The following is a 19,521-nucleotide window of genomic DNA, read 5'->3' as shown; positions in this document are numbered from 1 at the left end:
TTACAGGTGCAGTAAGACTTCATTGGCTTCGGGCACTCAACATTGTCCAGGAAAGGAAGTGGGGAGGGGGGTTAAGGATTTGTTTCTTTTCATGAAGAAAGCCAAAGTGTCCCAAACAATAGGATCAACTTTTTTACTTTCACTGATTAAAGTTGCTATGACAATGTTTATGCAATTTTGTGTTACCGAAAAACCAACCAGGCAAAGGAAAATCAAAACACAAACAACAGTATTAATTACATAATACTATTAAAAGTTAATACTTATTGATAATTATCACATTACTATTGTTATTAGTGTTAGTATTATTACCTTGTCTTGGATAGTATTCATGCTATGATGGGTCATACTTACCAGTACTTTACAGCACAGTCTGGTGTATTTAACATGATAAAACTGTTATTTTCATTTCTTGAATCCAAGCATCTAGAACTGCAATTAATAATAAGTGTCAACCGTAATTGTAGTGCTGGGGCACTTATCAAGGACAATGTACTGAAATCAAATCAAATCAACTTGTTATCAAATCCTATGTTAGTTTTTGAGGAGAAGGGAAAACCTCTCAGACCAGAGTAGAGAACCAAAAATTAATTAAACCTACATGTGACAAGTCAAGGAATCAATCGTGGACCACATTCTCACCCCTCAGTGCCAGGTCCTGCTCCCCTTATTTACAGTACTACATATATGTTGGTGAGACTTTCATCTGAGGCTCATTGTCTTTTCCCAATTTAGTCCATGACCTGCAAGGCTGCTACCTAACAGTCGCCTGGGGCGCCTTGATAGGGAGCTTAAGCAACGACAATGGCGACGGCAATAAGACAGTCATCTTTCTTGGAGCTAAACTGCTTTGCTTCCCTGTTCTGGGAGTTTTCATGAATGTATGTTTTGCAAAGCAGTTGGTGACGTCATGTCAGGTGTCTCCGTGTGCCATTCATACCACAGGGGATACCCAACCCTTCAATAATAGTGTAACACCAACAATGTTGCCTGGAATTATCACAAATTTTGTTAGTGGGGAAAACAAACATGCAAGAAGGCAAAACTATTTACTTAGATTTCACATTTATTGTTAGCGTACTATTGTATATATTGTTCTATTGTTCTTGTACTATAAGTTATGCTTCATCCGATTAAAATTCATTGCCTGCAATGACATCAGACGATGTCGAAACGTTGTCAAAATGAATCTAGTTGCGTTTGTCTTTTTAATCAATTTTATCACAAGATCTAGACTTATTACTTTGATTGTCACTTCTGATTTCAGGCAATCATCTGCATGAAGCTGTTGCATAATTGTCTCAGTCCATAAAATTTAATTGTTACATTGAATAAAATTAATATCCATCAATTCATTTTTCATGTAGGTGTTCCATTCATTCTCAAGTGTGGCAAAGGTATTGTTGGTCATTCTCTTCATTGATTTCAACATAGTGACACAGGGTTCGTGCCACTCCTTGAAGTGCATTAAAAGCCCTGGAATATAATTCTGGACTTCAAGGGTGCTTGAAAAGCCCTTGAAAAAAAGGATGTTGTGGGAAACTGCTTGAAAACTGCTTGAAAAAAAAGTTGTAGAGATTGCATCATGCCAAGAGAAAATGAAGGTTACACTAAGTTAAAGACAAGACATCTCAAAAATTGAGCAAGTTGACTATTAGATTAAATTAATAGGGAAAGATTAATGCAAAAATTAACATGCCTGTGCATGCACTTAACTTGCAGGATGTGGGAAAGAATATCAATGTAGGCTTTTTCAGCAAAGAAAACACCGAAACATGATGTATGGCATAGAAATCTCCTTACAAACACTCCTTGAAAACTCAATTTCTGATTCTTGAAAACTCCTTGAATACTCCTGGAATTTTACATATAATTATATATATAAAAAATCCAGCATGAACCCTGGTGAAATGTTTATGAAACTTGTGGTCTCAGCAAGTTGAAGTGTGCGCTTAACTTTAAATTAACTCAAGGTGCACAAAAATTCACCCGTGGGCAGCACATTTTAACTTAAGCTAACTTTATTTACAAAATGTTGTAAATTTTATCTTTTTATGTGATAAATAAAAGTATAAAGATCTTAAATGCAGAGCAACATTTGTGGGACCAGTACCTCTGCATAGTTTGATTTCAGGCACCTTTCCTTTCTTTTACGTTAAGTTTGCTATAATTACTTACTAATTGTTTGTTTTTAGCTCTGAATGAGCGTAAAGCTGAGGTTCGCATTCAGTTCCATGATGCCCCTGGAGATATTTTTGAAGGAAGGTGCAAACGGAATGAGCTGGTAGTCAGACTGCAACCAAACGAGGTACGTAGACAATAAGTTACAGAGTGGATTTTATGCAGCCTGGAGTGTTCTAGATAGGCCAAAATGAAAAAGCATTCTGATATGTAGAGATGTCACAGTTATTCTGTACAGTGGTCATACCACACAGATGCTCATTAAAAGTTGTCTCTTTGTCAGCCATTATGTGTTACACATATCTTCCTACCACTCTGTCTTCTGTCTCTGTCTTCCTACCACTCTGTCTCCTACTACTTTGTCTTGGCATTCGCTCCATTTTGCCAAGTTCCCTTTGATTAACCCTTACTGTCATGCACTCACACCATTGTGGTTGGTATAGCTTTTTAAAGCAGCTATGGTGGCATCTTAAAAAACCCCTCTTACAGTACACAAGTGGCCTTCAAAGGACAACCAGGGAGAAGAACGTTGATTTTGAGCAAAAGAAAAAACTATAAGGCTTTAATACCAAATTTCACTTTCAAAAGCAAAGAAAAAGTAAGAACTGTTGCACCTACTTCCTGCCTGGAAGAAATGAAGAGACACATTGTGACTGTTTAACATTTAAGGCTAGGAAAGGACTGGACCTGACAATTACAAAATGCAAAATAAAATACTGGGTAAATTCACATGATTTTGAGTGCAATTTAGAATAAATAAGCATTGAGTAAATTTTTTCGTAGATGAACAAGAAAGTGCTCATTATTCCAAATTTTATGAGAAAAATCATGTGATTACTTACACAGTATTAATTAGTAATATGCATGAAAAATTCAAGATGGTAATAAGCAGAAGCAATGCACGCGTATCACACAATCACGCAAAAGTTGCACCATAAATTTTGCCATCCAGGGCTCACGTTTGGTTGGCTCTTCTCTTGGTTGAACAATCAGAACGCTTGATTTACAACTTCTTTTTGCACTGCACGGTTCAATTCAGAACCCTGTTAGTTGTCTTTATTCCGAGACACGAGTGATGTTGAATTTGGTGAAAATAGCAAGGGGACTCTGACGTACTGAAATCCGTATGCATTTACATGTAATTATGTGCATTTCTGGACATGACTCACTGATGCTGGAGCCGACTAATTTTATACAGATTTGGTTATGCATTCTTGTCAGATCGTTTGTTAACGAAGGAAATGATTATTTTTATGGTTGTGGAATGCTGATTGCTGTTTTTACCCTTTGTTGCGCTGTGGTGTTCCAAACTTCTGCCCCCCTTAATTTACACTTAACTTTGTAAATTCTCATGTTTGGTGTCAAGCACCACTTATCTGTGATGCATTTTGTTTGTCAGGCTGTTTATGTGAAGTTAATGATCAAGGAAGCAGGAATGTCATTTGAGCCCAGTGAATCAGAGCTTGATTTGACTTATTCTGAAAGATACAAGGTACGACATTCTGGTGTTTTGAGCAGTTTATATGAAATTGATGTCATTGTCAGCTGTGTTCTTGAATCAGAGTTATGTGTAATAGTTAGCCAGTAAGCCATTAGCTTTTCAACCTGCTCTTGCTGTTAAAAATAAGATGACTTAATTGCACTATTTTTTTGGTAATCGTGAAGAAGAGCCCCCCTCAACCGACTGTCGGCCAACAGATAACCAACAGTCTACCGACAGGTTTTTTCAGGGACAGAAAATGTATGCTTTCAAAAGATAAACGTACTCTGCGATAGGCAGTAGCTGAATTGAAGAAAGTAGATGCCAGGGACCTTGACCTCAGCAGTCATCAATCATCAGGGCTCCTCAGTGAAGGAACTTGAGGCAGTTTGCCGTAAAAGATGAGTTGGTACATCCCGGCGATGTCCAACATGCGACAAGAGGGAAGGCTGTTACCGCTGAAGTTTGACAATCGCTTCTACGATTGAAGCCTCTTTCATTCACCTTCTAACAAATGGCTCCTTTAGGAGTCACCGAGTTTGGAAAGGTCGATGACCAACGAAAATACAAAATAATAAAAATATTACAACACCATGAAACAGTATAAAGAGCCCTGAGCATGGAGATATTTACTCACCTGGCAGTGAGTAAATATTGAGCCTCAATATATTGCATGTCATGAATACTTTTCATCATTTTGAACTTCCTTACAAACCTTTGAATTTCTCTCCATCTTGCCCTGATTACCCATGATGCACTCAAGAGCGTGAACTTGTCTACACCCCATAATGTGAAAAAAAGGACAACATTTTTAAGTTTACAAGTTAGACATGTTTCAATAGTCCTGTTCATGTCATCTTCAGTTGTAAAGTTTCATTTCAATTTGAATTTTCTAATTATACAGTCAGTTAAGACAATAGAGTTTCAAGTTACTCACTTAAATGTAGAATTAAAAATTCAAATAAAGAACATTTACAACTGGAGATGACATAAAAATGTTAAAACAAGTCTTACAAGAAGAAGAAGAAGTACGGACAACTAAGACCTGTTGTAAACGTGGGAAATTACGGGAAAGAAACCCGGAAAACTTACCACTAACTAGTCAGAGATTTGGACGCTGGATATTGTTTCCATAAAAAGTTTAATTTAAAAAGACATGTACAATGCCATGACATGCTTGAATGTTGTGTGATTCAGATAGAAAAAAGAAACAGTGACATTCATCAATGCTTACTTATTGGCATGGAAATTAAAGATAGGGTCTTTTGGATAAGGAGAAACTCAGTCTGTTAACCCTTTTGTTGTACCACTAAAAATGTGATACATCAATAATATTATTATTTTACGTACATTTTGCCAATAAAAGTAAAATATAAAACTTTAAGGTAAAGGCTACTAAAAGTATGAAACCTAAACGTTTTTGATCAATTTTGATCATCATCAGAGTAAAGTAATCTGCATACGCTCAGTGTTCTTATAGTTCATGCAAAGCCAGTTTAATATGTGATACCTGTTCCCATGGGGAACAAAGTGAGGTCCAGTGATTGCACTTGTTTATTTAGTTCTGGATGGAAGCGTGCGATGTAGAAAGCTTCTTTTATTCTCCTTTTTAACCATGAGTGGGTGGTGGTGGTTAAGACTTCTCACATGGACTTGTGGTTACCCTTACCAAAAAAGACAAACTGAAAGTATACTTCAAGTATACTGCAAGGATACTGCATTTTATACAGAAAGTACACTTTAAGTATACTGCAGTTACTAAAGTATAGATGCAGTAGAGAATTCAAAGTACACTCAAAGTATACTGCTTGTTTTCTATCCAGCAGAAGTTTAATGTAAGTATACTTAAAAGGTACTTCAAAACTGGATGTTATGCCAACTGTTTTTGAAGTAGGAATTAAGTATACTGAAAATGTACTTCTGCAAGAGAAAATACTTCCTTAATTACTTGGAAGACTTGATGTATTTTTTTTGAAAGTCTTCAGAGTAAGAGAAAATCAGTATTGTGGTTATTAACACCATTTTGCACATCGCATAATTATACATTCATCTATTTTGCACATGACCAAATTAGTTAATTCGTTGGTGTCATTAATATTTACTACAAACTACTAGCAATTTTGTGCAATAGTACTGAATGTTCCAGTGAGACAACAATCAAAGTTTAAGTGTCCTTTTAGGATTTGATTTCATTTGGTGCCTTGAAAAAAGGAGCGTAATTCTCAATGCATGTATAACAAGGTTTGGTCTCATTCAAAGCATGTCAATGTGATATCTTTCGAGTTAATTCACTGTTTATAATACATGTACTTAGCTAAAGCAATGTTCTTTAAAGGCTCCAAACTTTGAAACATCAAATCACTCTGTACACAGAGAAATGAAAAAGAAAGCTTTTATTCTGATTGTGAGAAATATCATCAGATTACCTTGTTTCATGTGCTCATAATCGGCCTTATTCCAAAAGGAAAATGTCGAAGCATTACTCTTGAAGACTACACACTCCAAGTGAGCACTTAATCCTTCAATGAACTCCAGTATCTTTCAAATCTTGCTCATTTAAAATGAATCTGTAGAAAGATTGTCATCCTCCGCCATCTCCCACCATCTTGGATAACACCTGAGAGACCGGACTGGAAACTAGTGAGCCGTTTTCGTTTTGGTCAGCAGTAAGCGGTAACCAGTAGGTAGATACGTTATGTATAACCAGTCCAAGCTCTTACAGATTTTTGGCGGTTTTATTCAAACGTTTGCATTGTATGGTGACGATTTTTTTGTTGGTTTCTGTCTTTAAAATGCCGATCCTGGCAAGGAAATGCTTACAGCAACTGAAGTAAAAAGGTAAGTGTTAATTTTAAACGAATAACATTTGATTTGATGCCTTATTGTCTTCAAAATGAGGAACGATTTACATGCATGTAGAATTCACATTTTCACACCTTCAAGTCAATTTGTCAAGCAACTAGGATACTTAACTTGCCTTAAATGCTATAACCCTGTAAAAAAATAGGTAAACCTTTAACAAGAATAATGAAGTTTTAGATCAAATGGTGCAGCAAATGATTTGGAAAAAAGTGCTCATGCGGCAAGTTACAGTAGACGATTGACAAATGATTCCTTCTCGTAAAAATGCTAAATGCTGTCACTTTTATTTAAAGTATTGTAATCAATGCAGAAAATGTCTAAGAAAGCTATTATTGACGTTTGTAAGTAAAGAGACCCAAATTTATAAGTCTACTCTTCGCACACTTTAATTGTAATAGAAATGATCAGTTATTTTGAGGAATCACTACATTCATCATTGAAGTATATCTACTGTATTTTTTTAGTTGCCATGAAAGAGTATAAAGAAAAAAAATCTGCACAGAAGGGAAAGGTCCTTTACAGCACACAAAAATGCTTAGCAGCCAATTCTGTCTCCTCTACCAAATATGGTTTGATGAATTTGTGGATCTCTCTCTGCAGACTTGTTATAGTTCTGTGGTTTATCTTAAATGTTTAAGAGCTTTTTTATATTTAAATGTAAAACAAGAACCCAATCCAAAGATTTTGACATGAATTAAGGACGGTGCCTACGAATTTTCAGGTATTTTTGCGTGGTTTACTGAATATGCAGGAAAAGCAGATCATAACAAGTGTTATTGAAATCCAAAAAGAAAATTGGGGGTAACCACGCATTTTTCGAAGATAATTAATCAACAATATTTGTAAAAAGTTTTAAAATACAAAGGAATGTATGGCGTTCTTTTCCAAATTAAAGCTGAATTATCTCTGAAAAATGCGTGGTTACCCCCAATTTTCTTTTTGGATACCAAGAGCACTTGCTAAATTCTGCTTTCTCCGCATGGTTTTGAATCACGCAAAAATATCTCTCTATTAATAAGCACTACCCATAGGAAATGCGAGTATCTCGAGACGCGCAGAACGTATGCGCAATAACGATAGTAGGCACCGTCCTTAAAATAATGTTCGGGTGCATGCAATAAAAAAATGTAACTGCTTTGAAATCTGTTTTCTATTTTTTTGTCTGTGAGCTATGGTAGTAACTGTTGATAGCTCAACTGCAATTATAAATGGATTTTTTGTAGTTTCCAGCACATTTCTGATTTGCTGGAATATATATTAATATTATATACAGGAGCAGGATATTATAACCTTAATTGTTTCTTGTGTTCCACATGTGCACTAGTACAGTGTACATGTACTTCTATTTCTCAGTTACTTCAAGCTATTCTTTTTTTATTTTTCTGACCTCGTTCAAAAGCGTTCCAGCTATTGCCCAAAATTTTGGTCTAAACTCTAAGTTTTTCACACTCATTCCAATGAAGATACAGTATTCCAAGAAATTCCTAGGAACTCCTAGTAGTTTAAATATAATAATCTAAGACAGCTATCTTTTGAATACATGGTTTTTGTTGTCGAGAACTTTGTGAAAAAAGTCATTTAAGTGGCCTGGAATTATATAAATAAGTGATGTTTAAAGAATTTGTGATACAGATAATAATAAAAACTACTGAAACAAATAAATGAGACTGTCTATGAATTTGCATTATATATATGTAATACTCTGTGCCCTATTTGTGCTACTGTGAGGGTAGGAAAATAACTGGTGAGTATACTTAAAGTATGCTGCACTCGCATTGTAGTGTAGTGGTAGTTGTGTCATGTAAGTATACTTTAAGTATACTGCACAGTATACTTTAAGTATACTTTTGATGTTCCAAAATCAGGTGGAAACAAGTATAGTAAAAGTCTACTTTAAGTAGCAGTTTAAAGTATACTTTAAGTAGACTTAAAGTATACTTTATGTATATTGCTTCAGTATACTTTGAGTACAAAATAATTCTACTTATAGTATACTTCATTTTGGTAAGGGTAGGGTGTTTTCTATTGTACTTGGCTGGCTCCGACTGTTTATTAACATTTGAGTGTTCATTGATCCAAACCTCCAGGTTGCTTGCTGTTTTGCCAATGTATGTTTGTCCACAAATACACTTGCCTTTGTCAAAGACGTGTGACGGGTGTGCGTTTTTGTCTTTCAACTTGAAGATTGACTCCTTCGTGCTTGTTTGCCACATGATGTAACAGTTGAACCTCCATTTTGGTGTACATGTTAAGTTTCTTTAAAGGGAACCTCCTCTAAAACAGGAATATATCTTTAAAATAGTCAACATAATGCTCACAATCAAAATTGTATGAACGTTTTCCAATGGGAGCGTTTAATTTGTATCTGAAATAAATAAATTTTAAAAACGGTTGTTTTGGTTTTCAAATTTCTCGGGCCCCGCTTTCTTGAATAATTGTGACGTGTCATGGTTGCCCTAATGTTTTAAAACAAAAGCTTTTGGTGCAAATACAAAAGAGCAACCATAACACGTCACAATTATTCAAGATGGCGGCGCCCAGGAAATTTGAAAACCAAAACAAGCGTTTTTGAAATTCATTTCTTTCGGATACAAACGATTCCATTGGAAAACGCTTGAACAATTTTCATTGATTGTGAGCATTATGTTGACTATTTTAAAGGTATATTCCTGTTTTAGTGGAGGTTCCCTTAAAAGAAACTTAAACATTATGTTAAATATTTTGAAGTTGTATTCTTGTTTTAGTGGAGGTTTCCTTTAAGAATTCTCTACTTTTCACTTCATTTGTGTTGCAGAAAGGAAGACAGATTCCGATTTTAGGTCTTTCATCTAACCAGTGGACGGGAATTATTGTTTCGTCGCTTTTAGGATTTTTTCAAAATCATGGATAACTTCATTTACCAATTTCGCGGGGTATATATTATCCTGCTTTAATGAATGATTGTTTGATGACTTGACTTCTGCTTGCCAATTAGTGGCCATTTGTTTTGCTTGATGTAAGGCACCTAGAATAGTGTTGAGCTTCCACCTTTCTGGAATGGGCGATTTCCATTGTACTTGTAGTTTACTTGGTTTTTGGTAAACTCTGGTAGTGAAGTTTCCCTCTTGATGGTTGAAAGAAATGCATGTGCAGGTCGTGCAAAGCTATTGTTTTTGCCCACTAAATATGCAAACTTGTGACGTTCTCGTTGCCGCGTCACCCTTGTCATTGTTGAAGTTCCATATTAAGATCGACCATCTGTGGCATTTGTTTATAGGTTGTGTGACTTTCAGCAAAACTGTGGACTTGTTAACATGATAACAAATGTGTACAGACGAAATAGTTCATGTATCACATTTTTAGTGGTTACAACAAAAGGGTTACCCAGTGACAGACTGAATTGCTCCCAATTCGAAAGACACTATCTTTAGTTTCCATGCCAATACGTAAGCATCAACAAATGTCACTGGAATTAGGACTTAGTTTTCGAGGGTCTTAGTGTTCTTAACACCCAAAAAATCACAGAAGACCTCAGATCCTACGACTAAAGTTATTTTCAATTTAAGTGAAGAGATTTTATCATTGTTTTTCCTGAAGTTGTAAAAGAAGGTTGGAAGTCAGCATTGTAGTGTCTTAGAAGTAGTTAAATCATGGTATCGTGCAAAGTTGTTGTATTAGTGCTGTATACATGTACGTAGCAAATGTTTGTTCCAGGTGATAGAGATAAAAGAATGAAAAGAGTTTAAAACAATTTCATGTGATTTCAAGATCATCATGTAACACAGCAGTTTCACAAAAAGTTATAGGTCTGGACGATTAAAAACACATTTTGATGAACTCATTCTGAGTTTAAAGCAAAACAGCGGAATCTGTCAATTGACAGTCGGGGTGGATGTGATCTGTTCTTCACTTTTTACCTTAATTTGATTTGCATAAAATTAATTATTATGAAATCAATGTGAATGAAAATTGATTTAAACCACGATATTGCACTTTAAGAATTTTCTTGTGAAATGTAGAATCAACTAGTTTATGGGTGATAATCATATTTATATTCATTTTTGTGCATGAAAACAGCATGTGAAGATGCCAGATGCTTATGAAAGACTCATCCTTGATGTCTTTTCTGGGAATCAGAGTCATTTTGTCAGAAGGTACCAACTGAAGAGATTGCAGCTATAAACAAATTGGCATAATTTATCATGATAATAATAATGTGCAAAAAAGGTGTTAAACGTTTTCATCTACCCAATTAAGTTTAAGCTTTTTGATTTTGTTAGTCAGTGAGATGTTAGCAATCTAAAGTGGCAGAGTATTAGGTGGCAAAAGTATGAACAAGCCCACACATTTTTTTGCAAAATTTACAATTTTTGAACCAATGTGGTCCTCATTAGATGGTCTGAAATACCTCTTGTGTGGAAATCTTCCAAGTAAGTATACTAATGTAAAAAATGATAAGGCCTTGAGAAATCACCCTAGCCCTTAAACCTTAGTAAAATCGGGTTAAACATCGAATAGTTTTGGTTTTAGCTTGATCTGAGGTCAGCAACCCAAGTTGATCTTGTCCAACTTTTGTACCTGCCCCTTACAATGTCCAGTGGTAATGCCTTGACATCTGTTTTGAACTTTACTATTACAACTGTGGTTGTAATGGCCTTAGTGAAAAAGTTCATTGCACTTGCAAGCAAGTTACAATGTAAGTAAGGAAATATTGAAAGAAAAAATAATGCTAGGCTCAGGTGGGACTTCCTTCCGTGATAGAGCATTGTAGCATAATCAAATGGTGATGAGTTCAAGTCATGTTGACAAGCTTGAATTAATTTCTTAGGCTTTTCTTGAAACTACCGTAAAGTTTCTTGCGACTGCTTACCATGAAAATCCAAAAACCATGGACACCAGAAATATTTATGAAAATTAATGTTATTGTGTTTCAAGTGAAAAGCTGATCACAAGCGTGAAAACTAAACCGCAACCACTAACCGTAATTACCGGTAGTTTTGGTTCCGATTGTTTGCTGTGTAATAGAAAACGTCAAAATCAAATCAAAGTGTTCGTGTTTTCAGATTCACACAGTAAGACTACAAGCCTAGAATACTAGAAAGAAAGATTCCCAGTAATCTGCTTACATATCACATTGTTCGCCTTTTTATTGTCATTAATAGTAATTGTATGGTATGATCGTTTCAGTGATGAGCTTGCTGAGGCCTGGAGAATTTTCACTCCTATCCTGCATCAGATTGAAAAGGAAAAGATCAAACCAATTCGTTATAAATTTGGAAGGTACTGTATCCACTTCAGCCTGCAAAATTGATTCTGTTGTTAAATTTCCTTATTATTTCTTTTAACCCATTGACAATAAGGTATTAGACAGAGTAAAATTCTGTTTAAGTCAATGGGTTAAAGGATTGGAGTGGGAGGGGGAGGGGCGGGGTAGGTGTTGTTAACCCATTGATTCCAGCTGTGCCCCATTGCAGAGGTTTCCTTAGAAGCTGGCAACCGGTGACTTCCACCGGCTACTCCCTAAAGTTATCGCCGCCTACTTTTTCGATAAGCTTAAATTAAACGATCCTCGCCGGTTAACTTTGATCCATTTTAATTTATTTTAATTAAATAAAACAACTAGAATGTCAAGAGACCTTTTGGTGTATGTTCTGCTCCTTTTTGAACATTGATTATCTTTATGAATTCCTGGTTATTTGACCTCGCCTCAGCCACTCGCCAATGCGATCTTTGCATTCAACCATGTTGGATGAATAGAGGAGAAAGACTGGTGCCAAATGTTGCCTCGAGCATATTCACTACACGTTGTTTATTAGAAATGGAAGACAAAACTGGAAAGTGCGCAGCTGGAGGCGATATTTGGTCGTATTTCAACAAGAGGATCGAGAGTGCAAAAAAATTGCCCCATAACTTGGCCACGTGCAGCTAGTCGTGTTAATAAATATTTGTGACTAATGTTGATGCCCAGATTGCTGGAAATGCCATTTCCGAGCTCCTAGATTTCAAAATGTTCAGGGGGAGTATGCCCCCAGGCCCCCCCTAGGGAAACGGGGCCATACGGCCCCTTTTCTGTCACAGCCACCTACAGAAACCCCTGCCATTGACGAGTAAAATCGTTTGGTGTTAGACAAAGTGAACTCTATTATTAATGGTGAAGGTTTTTACAGCAATATAGATTTTGAGGCTTGGTTGCCGGTACCTTGTCAAGGTATGACTGCCTTGTTATAACAGGTTCCTTGGGCTTCGCTGTTGGGATATTTATTTGGTGGGGAATAATGAGGGGTGAAGATGTACAAAATATCCAATAAATGTTGAGGGTGAAGCATACATTAAATCCCATAATTGTGTGAAAATTTGTAGGCATTCTTAGCACTCGTCTTTGAATGGTGGCCCCCTCATTGCCTTTAATCTTAACCTTGCAAGCTTTTTTCACATATTATACCTTGGGACCTCAGGCACTCAAAACAGCCATCTTTGATTTTCTTCTTCGACAGCCGGGGACCTCTTGAATCAGACGAACTCATCAAGAAGTGCGGTTTTGTTTACAGCGGTACATACAAGTGGCAGAAGAAACCAGAAAAGTAGGTTTCAAAGAGGCTTTTTACGCTATCGATGGACCAAACTGGTTAAGATACTTCATCCAGGTGTTAAATATTCTTTCTCAGATTTTCGTCCTCCCTTTGAAGCAAAATCAAATAGGAAGTGAGTGATGCTAATATTTTTTCTTAGTTGTAAGCACTTATTTCATTATTACATTGGTTTTTTTCTGTTTGGGAGGTGGGTGTATTTTTCGATTGTTCACTGTAAGGGTGTATGCAAATAGGACATGATTTTTTCTTTTGTAATCTGGTTATCGGTACCGGTATTTTGTCAAATGTGGCCAATTTTTGACTGGTCAGGAAACGTGCACAATAATGCACTCTTACAATTGGCACAAAAAAACGAAAGCATTCTGTTGAGAAGGGACAAAATTGTTTGTTATTTCTTCACTTTGTTTTGGTAGTATTTCCATTGACAGCTTATTGCAGCATTGATGGGCCATTTATGGCATGAAATTGGACAGTGATTTGACAAAACTCAAGTGTCGAAAATCTCATAACAGTTTGCCTTGCCCTTCAATTATTTACAGCTTAGTTTAAGCAATAATCTTGGGATTTCTTATTTAACACTAAAAAATTACAACAAATTGTATTTCATTCGTAAAGTGAATTCACTGGTAGTAAGGGCATGTCGATCACTTAACAGGCCATGTTCAGTATATCAATATTCACACACGGCTGTGAGACTTTTTGGTTAAATTTGAATTGTCTTTTGTTTAGAAATCTCCCTAGAGACTTGTGAGACAAAGAAAACAGAACTTAGCCGTGAAACTTGACTATAAAGCCTTGTACCAATGCAGGAATATTGATATAATTATTGAACTAGGCCTATTCTTTGGGTGGTGGCATCTGGTAATATAGGAATTTTAGATGAATATTGTTCTGTCTAGGTAGATGAAGGTATATGCTGCCCAAATTATAATTATAATAAAGTAGGTTGTAGTTTAGTGTCAAACTGAAAAGTAAATTGAGGAAATGACAGTCTTTTTCAATTATTTCAATGAATCATTTGATCAGAAAACAAAAATTATTTTGATTTACAGCTGTAGCTCTGAGTTTGTTTCAATGCACAGTCATGATTGTAACTTTAATCAGCTATTTTTCTGCAGAGAGTAGACACTTGTGAAATAAACAAATGTTTTGATTGGACTCAAGTGTCCTGTTTGCTGGTGTAATGACAACAAAGTAGTTCCAAATCTTATGAAAGGAGAGAAGTGATCCTCGGACTTACACTGTATCTGGACAATAATTTAAGCAATGGTCTCTTGTAGACACCTTAAAGATTCAGATGGCTTCAACAGGCCGGTCGAACCCATGACCTCTGGGACACCAGTACAGTGCTCTACCAACTAAGCTATAAAATTATGAAGCCATTCAGTTGGGAGCAGGTTGAAGCCTCCTGAATGGGTTTAGGTTTCTAAGAGACAATATTATTGCTTATGTTATCCAGATATGTGAAAGATTAGGGTAATTTCGCCCTTGCATCAACAGTCTAACCTGCACCTGCCTTTCATTTCAATCCAAGTTTTATTCGTGAATAAAGCAGTCCCTCCTACTTTTCAGTATTATGTAACAAAGCCAAAGTTTTGTGGCAAGGAAATTTCTTTTTCTTGTGCTTATGCCTATTTTGTGCCCGTTCCCACACAATTTTTTTTATGCTTATACTTATGTTTGTGGGAACCTGCAGGCTTAATTAGTATTGTTGCTCACATACAAACATGTACTTGTAGACATCCAATTATAGCATGGTGAGTGAATTATTACGGTACATTTGCTGACCACCCAAAATAGAAGAGCATAATATTATGTTCATTGTTGTCACCCTTTTTTACTAATATACCAGCTCTGCCAAAGTAAGGGCCTCTTTTGATCCACTGGCTGGCGCTTTGAAGGTAGATATGTTCACTAATTATAAGGCATGAAAGTGAGAAGTCTACAAGTACCGGTAGTTAAAATGACTGAATTTGAAGGATTTGGCTACATTTTACATTCCAAATCTAAATCTATTTGTGCTCTCTACAGTATAACTAGAAATAGTGTTCACTAGAGCTGCCCCCGCTTTTGATAACCTGTTTATGGGATGTGTATTTAATATAAATACTGTGCATAAGGCCGTTGAAAAATTAACGTTTCACTGAGCATTTTATTAAAGTTCACATTCATGTACTGTAAGTAGTTAACAGCACGAGCAAAGTGGTTGTTGTGACATCGCACTACACCTCTTAGTTTGTACTAAGCTCCCCTGATTAGAATCTCCCCAAACACATTTATGTCTTTCATTAATGCAGGAGGGAATTCAATGAAAAGGAAACGTGAGTTTAATGCGTTCCATAAAACAGGCTTAGTAGTTTGAGTATCACAATTGGCACAATTTAACCTTCCTGGATTTGTATGCATTTCAGTAACAAAAAGAGGCCACATATTGTTATCGAAACCCAGCTGGTTTAATCCATATGCTGTAACTACTGTTAAAAGAATACTGCTATTCAAACTCACAAAATTCAGTTGAGCATGAGCTACAAAAAGAATCAAAATAATGTTCTTGGTATCATGAAAAGGCTCTCTTCCACTTCATTGAGATAACCGAATGTTCTTTTCTCAAATATCTGGCTAAAACAGGCATTGCAATCCCCAGCTGAAAATGAACTACAAATGTCTATGATGTATGACCAAACAGGCTCGCGAATTCCAGTCAATAATGAACTGTCTTCTCTCGAAGACATATAATGTGAACAAGCATTAAAATCATTCCTAATAATTTTGATAAATATGGAAGAAACAAATGTGTAGAGATTTCCAGAAAAGCATCAACAGCACATGAAATTATAAATACCAGGGTTAACAAAGACAGAATTCATAAAGTGCCCTCTTCGAAGTGTAATCACCGACTTGTTTATGTTTGAGTGTGACATACATGTCTTCAAAAGGAAATTGATGGAACAAACTTTACATCTCTTTCTGACAATATCGATACAACTCTGAGTTTTCAGTGTTTCTAACGGTTGAGTTGAGATTCATCATTCTGTTCTGAGATATTTGTGATCTGTTGGATCGAGTCTGTCGAACCCGTTGCTGATTTGCTTAATTGAAAGAGGCCAAAATAACTCAAACCTGGAAATGGCTTTATTCCTTTATGAGTAACTGTTACTTAAAAGGTGCCCTAGTAGTCTAAAATGCCTCTTGCCTGATATGTGCAGTTTTTCTCTGTGTTGTTGAAAGCTGCCATGCAAGGTTCAAAATGGGTCAAATCTTTGAGCCAACATCTCAAAGTTGAGCATTCTGTAAGTTTCACAATTAATGGCATGTACAATTTGTACCTGTATAATGTAACTATGTTGGATCTGTCTGCATGGCTCTGTGCTTTAATACCAAGCTCTCCCAAAAGCATTGGCACCACCAGTAAAATAATAAACATCTTTAGACAGCAGTGCATCAAGTCTGCATCATACAACTTGCACCTTCCATCACTGTGGTCCAACAAGTTGAGCAGATTTTGGGTGCAATTCACTGTCACAGTGATATGCAAACAAATATGTCAACTCCCAAAAAAGGCCATTGTTCTTTTATTTCAGTGATGAGTCCTTGTGCATGCAGCCCAATTTTCTCTCTTGAGTAGAAATTGTTGTTTGGGGATTTAGGAATTGTACAGAATAATATGTAGCATGGTTTTAATGTACAGTGAACACTGGGCAATCATTGTTTTTCTGCTGTTGGTCCAAATGCTTCAATTGTCTCCACAACCAAAGTCAAGTGGTCAAAAAATGCATTGGCACAAACCCTTAGCGTCTTGGCTTCACCAGATGACATTTTCCTGTATTAAAATAAAATATTTAACAGCTTGGGCTTGATGGAAGATACAAGAAGATGGAGAGTAAAGGGAACGAGAAATATTTCATATTAAACGCTTTTAACAACGTCAATGTTTTTAATTGACAAAAGTCACTTTCAGTGCAATAAACATCCTTGGGATTTCATCTGTTAAGGCCTTATGAATTGCTTACAATCTACTGGATCACTTACACTCCTATAGTGGGATTTTAATCTAAAAGGAAACGGCTTTATGTTAACAAAATTAGCATGGGTCTACCCATGATGTGACATCACAATATGCTTTGCACTTCAGTGTTGAAAGAAATTATTTTTTTGCAATCATCAAAGGGATTCTTAGTGATGTTTCTGTTAAAGTGCCTATCACCTCAACACATTTTTCCACTTTACAAATACAGTAAACACGTGGATTAAGAACATCAGGCTGAAATTTGGCCAATAAATCACCACATAAATAAGGACAAATTTAAGCCTGATAAATAAAACATGTTCTTAATACAAAGGAAAAGGGTATTAGGATAAGAAAACAATACAGTATGTAGTAACTTATATCAAAGTACTATGGTGTTCAGGACCATTACAAACTATAAAAGCCATTATAAAACAGCATTGTATGTTAACTAAACCTTTAGTAATATTTAATTTGAAGAATTTCTGAAACCAATTTTAAGAACATTTTAAGAACACTTTCAGGCTGATTTCTCATTAAGCACCCCTCAAATAAGAACATGATCAGCCTTAAACCTGAAAAAAGTGTTCTTATATGCGGGTGTTTACTGTACATCGTGTTGTTTTTAGAACTTTTTTAAGACTAGAAAAGTGGTCACACTTTGAGTCATAACCGAGCAATGAATGGCAATGGGTTCGATACCGAGTTGACATCACAAGTTAATTTGCATTGAGATAGTTCTTTGAAAGCAGCGATGCAAATTAATTTGTGACGTCCACTCGCGGTCCCAGTATCAAACACATTCCCCTCCAAAATATGCTTGGTTATTGATCAAAGTACGCATGACCACTTTTCCTGTCTTTCAAAGCCAATAAAAAAAGTGAAATTTCAATCTTAAGGTTCTAAAAACAACTATGTATTTGGGACGATTTTGGAGAATAAATAAGGTGGAAAAGTGAATTGACATTACAGTGAGGACACTCGAACCATGAACACTTGATATTTTGTTGTACATTTTTTAGTGACTATAGAATGTGGGTTCGTCCTTTTGACAAGAGTATTTAATGTTTTTACACTGAAAAAATGCTATACATGTAACACTATACATCATAAGAAGAGCCTTTATTTTTTCGTCGTCGAAAAAAACAATGTACACAAAAATGTCAAGTGTTCACGGTTCATATGTCCTTACTGTAAAGGCACTATACATTGTAGGTTTGTTGTCTGATAAGTTTCTTTCCGATAATTACAAGTGGACTGCCTGTGAACTACAAAGCTTGGTAGCTGCACTTCCACTAAAAACAGAGCATTCACATTTTTTTTTTGCCTTTGCTGACCCCTCAAAATAGAAGAACATTTGTTCATTGGTGTCACCCTTATTTACTAATATACCAGCTCTGCCAAAGCAAGGGCCTCTTTTGATCCACTGGCTGGCACTTTTAAGGTACAAAGAAAGTTTGAAGGTAGATATTTTCACTAATTATAAAGCATGAAAGTAAGAAGTCTAGGAGTAGTTACAATGTACAAATGTAACTGGTGTCAGTGCTGGAAATAATTTTTCTTTATTTACAGGACATATGTCCTTTCAAATCTTCATTTTGGTCGGACATTTGACAAATTGGACCGGACATAATTTATTGACTGACAACACCTTGAAGAAGATAACTCAAGATGTGCTGGTGAGATGTTCGGTCATCGCGTCCGATCATAATGTGAAATTGGCCGGACATTTTCAAAATTTGGTCGGACAATGTCCGATGACCAACTGTTATTTCCAGCACTGGGTGTACATAGGTGGTGGGTCTAAAACACAGGTCACATTCCACAGGTCAGTGTACATGTCATTGATACAGACAAATAAACAACACCAAAAGTGTCTCCTAGTGCGAATCACTCTAAAAAAAGTGGTGTTTCATGTCTAGGAGAAACTTTTGTCTTAGTTGTTCATCATTGGAACAGGGATGTCTAGTCTTGACCAGTGGAATGTGACCTGAGTTTTTGGCGTGCCTGTACACAGGGACTGAACAATTGACGGAAATCAATATCAATTAATCGATTTCTATTGATAATCTACAGACAATCAGTCGCACTAGTTTTTGTGATTACCGTCGTTTTCATCTAAGCATGGACACATGATGGGAAAACATGATTTTTGAAGTTCGAGTTTGGCAGCGGTTAAGTACCGGTAAACAATTGAAACTTTTGCATGCCATAGTTCAAAAGTATTTGAAGCACACTTTATTAGATTAGGGTCAATTACCGAGAAAAAGTCTTCGATGTCCAGTCTTGCTGTCATTCTGTCAAACTTCGAATGATTGAAGACAAAACTTGTCATGTTTGCAGCCACTTAGAGCATGTTTTCCCATCACATGTCCACGCTTAGATGAAAATGACTGTATTAATTGTCATCTATAATTGATGCC

General features: G+C 36.1%; 2 protein-coding genes and 1 long non-coding RNA gene across 3 annotated transcripts in view; 1 reads left to right on the top strand and 2 right to left on the bottom strand.

The window, feature by feature from the left end:
• The window catches only part of LOC138058020 (glucose-6-phosphate 1-dehydrogenase-like), a 28,636-nt gene extending 14,386 nt beyond the window's left edge, over positions 1–14,250 (top strand). The window contains exons 10-15 of the mRNA XM_068903918.1: positions 1,368–1,397; positions 2,196–2,308; positions 3,581–3,673; positions 10,580–10,656; positions 11,690–11,782; positions 12,997–14,250. Coding sequence (XP_068760019.1) covers positions 1,368–1,397; positions 2,196–2,308; positions 3,581–3,673; positions 10,580–10,656; positions 11,690–11,782; positions 12,997–13,087 — 497 coding nt within the window. The 3' untranslated portion in view covers positions 13,088–14,250. The remainder of the gene's footprint in view (positions 1–1,367; positions 1,398–2,195; positions 2,309–3,580; positions 3,674–10,579; positions 10,657–11,689; positions 11,783–12,996) is intronic.
• LOC138058038 (uncharacterized) lies at positions 8–6,227 on the bottom strand. The gene is made up of 3 exons (XR_011133775.1): positions 6,088–6,227; positions 4,377–4,437; positions 8–432 (listed from the first exon to the last, which is right to left on the bottom strand). It is a non-coding gene; the product is annotated as an uncharacterized lncRNA (long non-coding RNA).
• Positions 14,251–15,396: 1,146 nt separating the features above from the next.
• Positions 15,397–19,521, bottom strand: part of LOC138058033 (EKC/KEOPS complex subunit LAGE3-like) — a 5,206-nt gene continuing 1,081 nt past the window's right edge. Inside the window, exon 3 of the mRNA XM_068903936.1 lies at positions 15,397–16,912. Within this exon, the coding sequence (XP_068760037.1) occupies positions 16,795–16,912 (118 nt within the window). The 3' untranslated portion in view covers positions 15,397–16,794. The remainder of the gene's footprint in view (positions 16,913–19,521) is intronic.

This window comes from Montipora capricornis, chromosome 7 (genome assembly GCF_036669925.1).
Source record: "Montipora capricornis isolate CH-2021 chromosome 7, ASM3666992v2, whole genome shotgun sequence".
Lineage (NCBI taxonomy): Eukaryota > Metazoa > Cnidaria > Anthozoa > Scleractinia > Acroporidae > Montipora > Montipora capricornis.
This window is presented reverse-complemented; position numbering and strand designations above follow the sequence as displayed.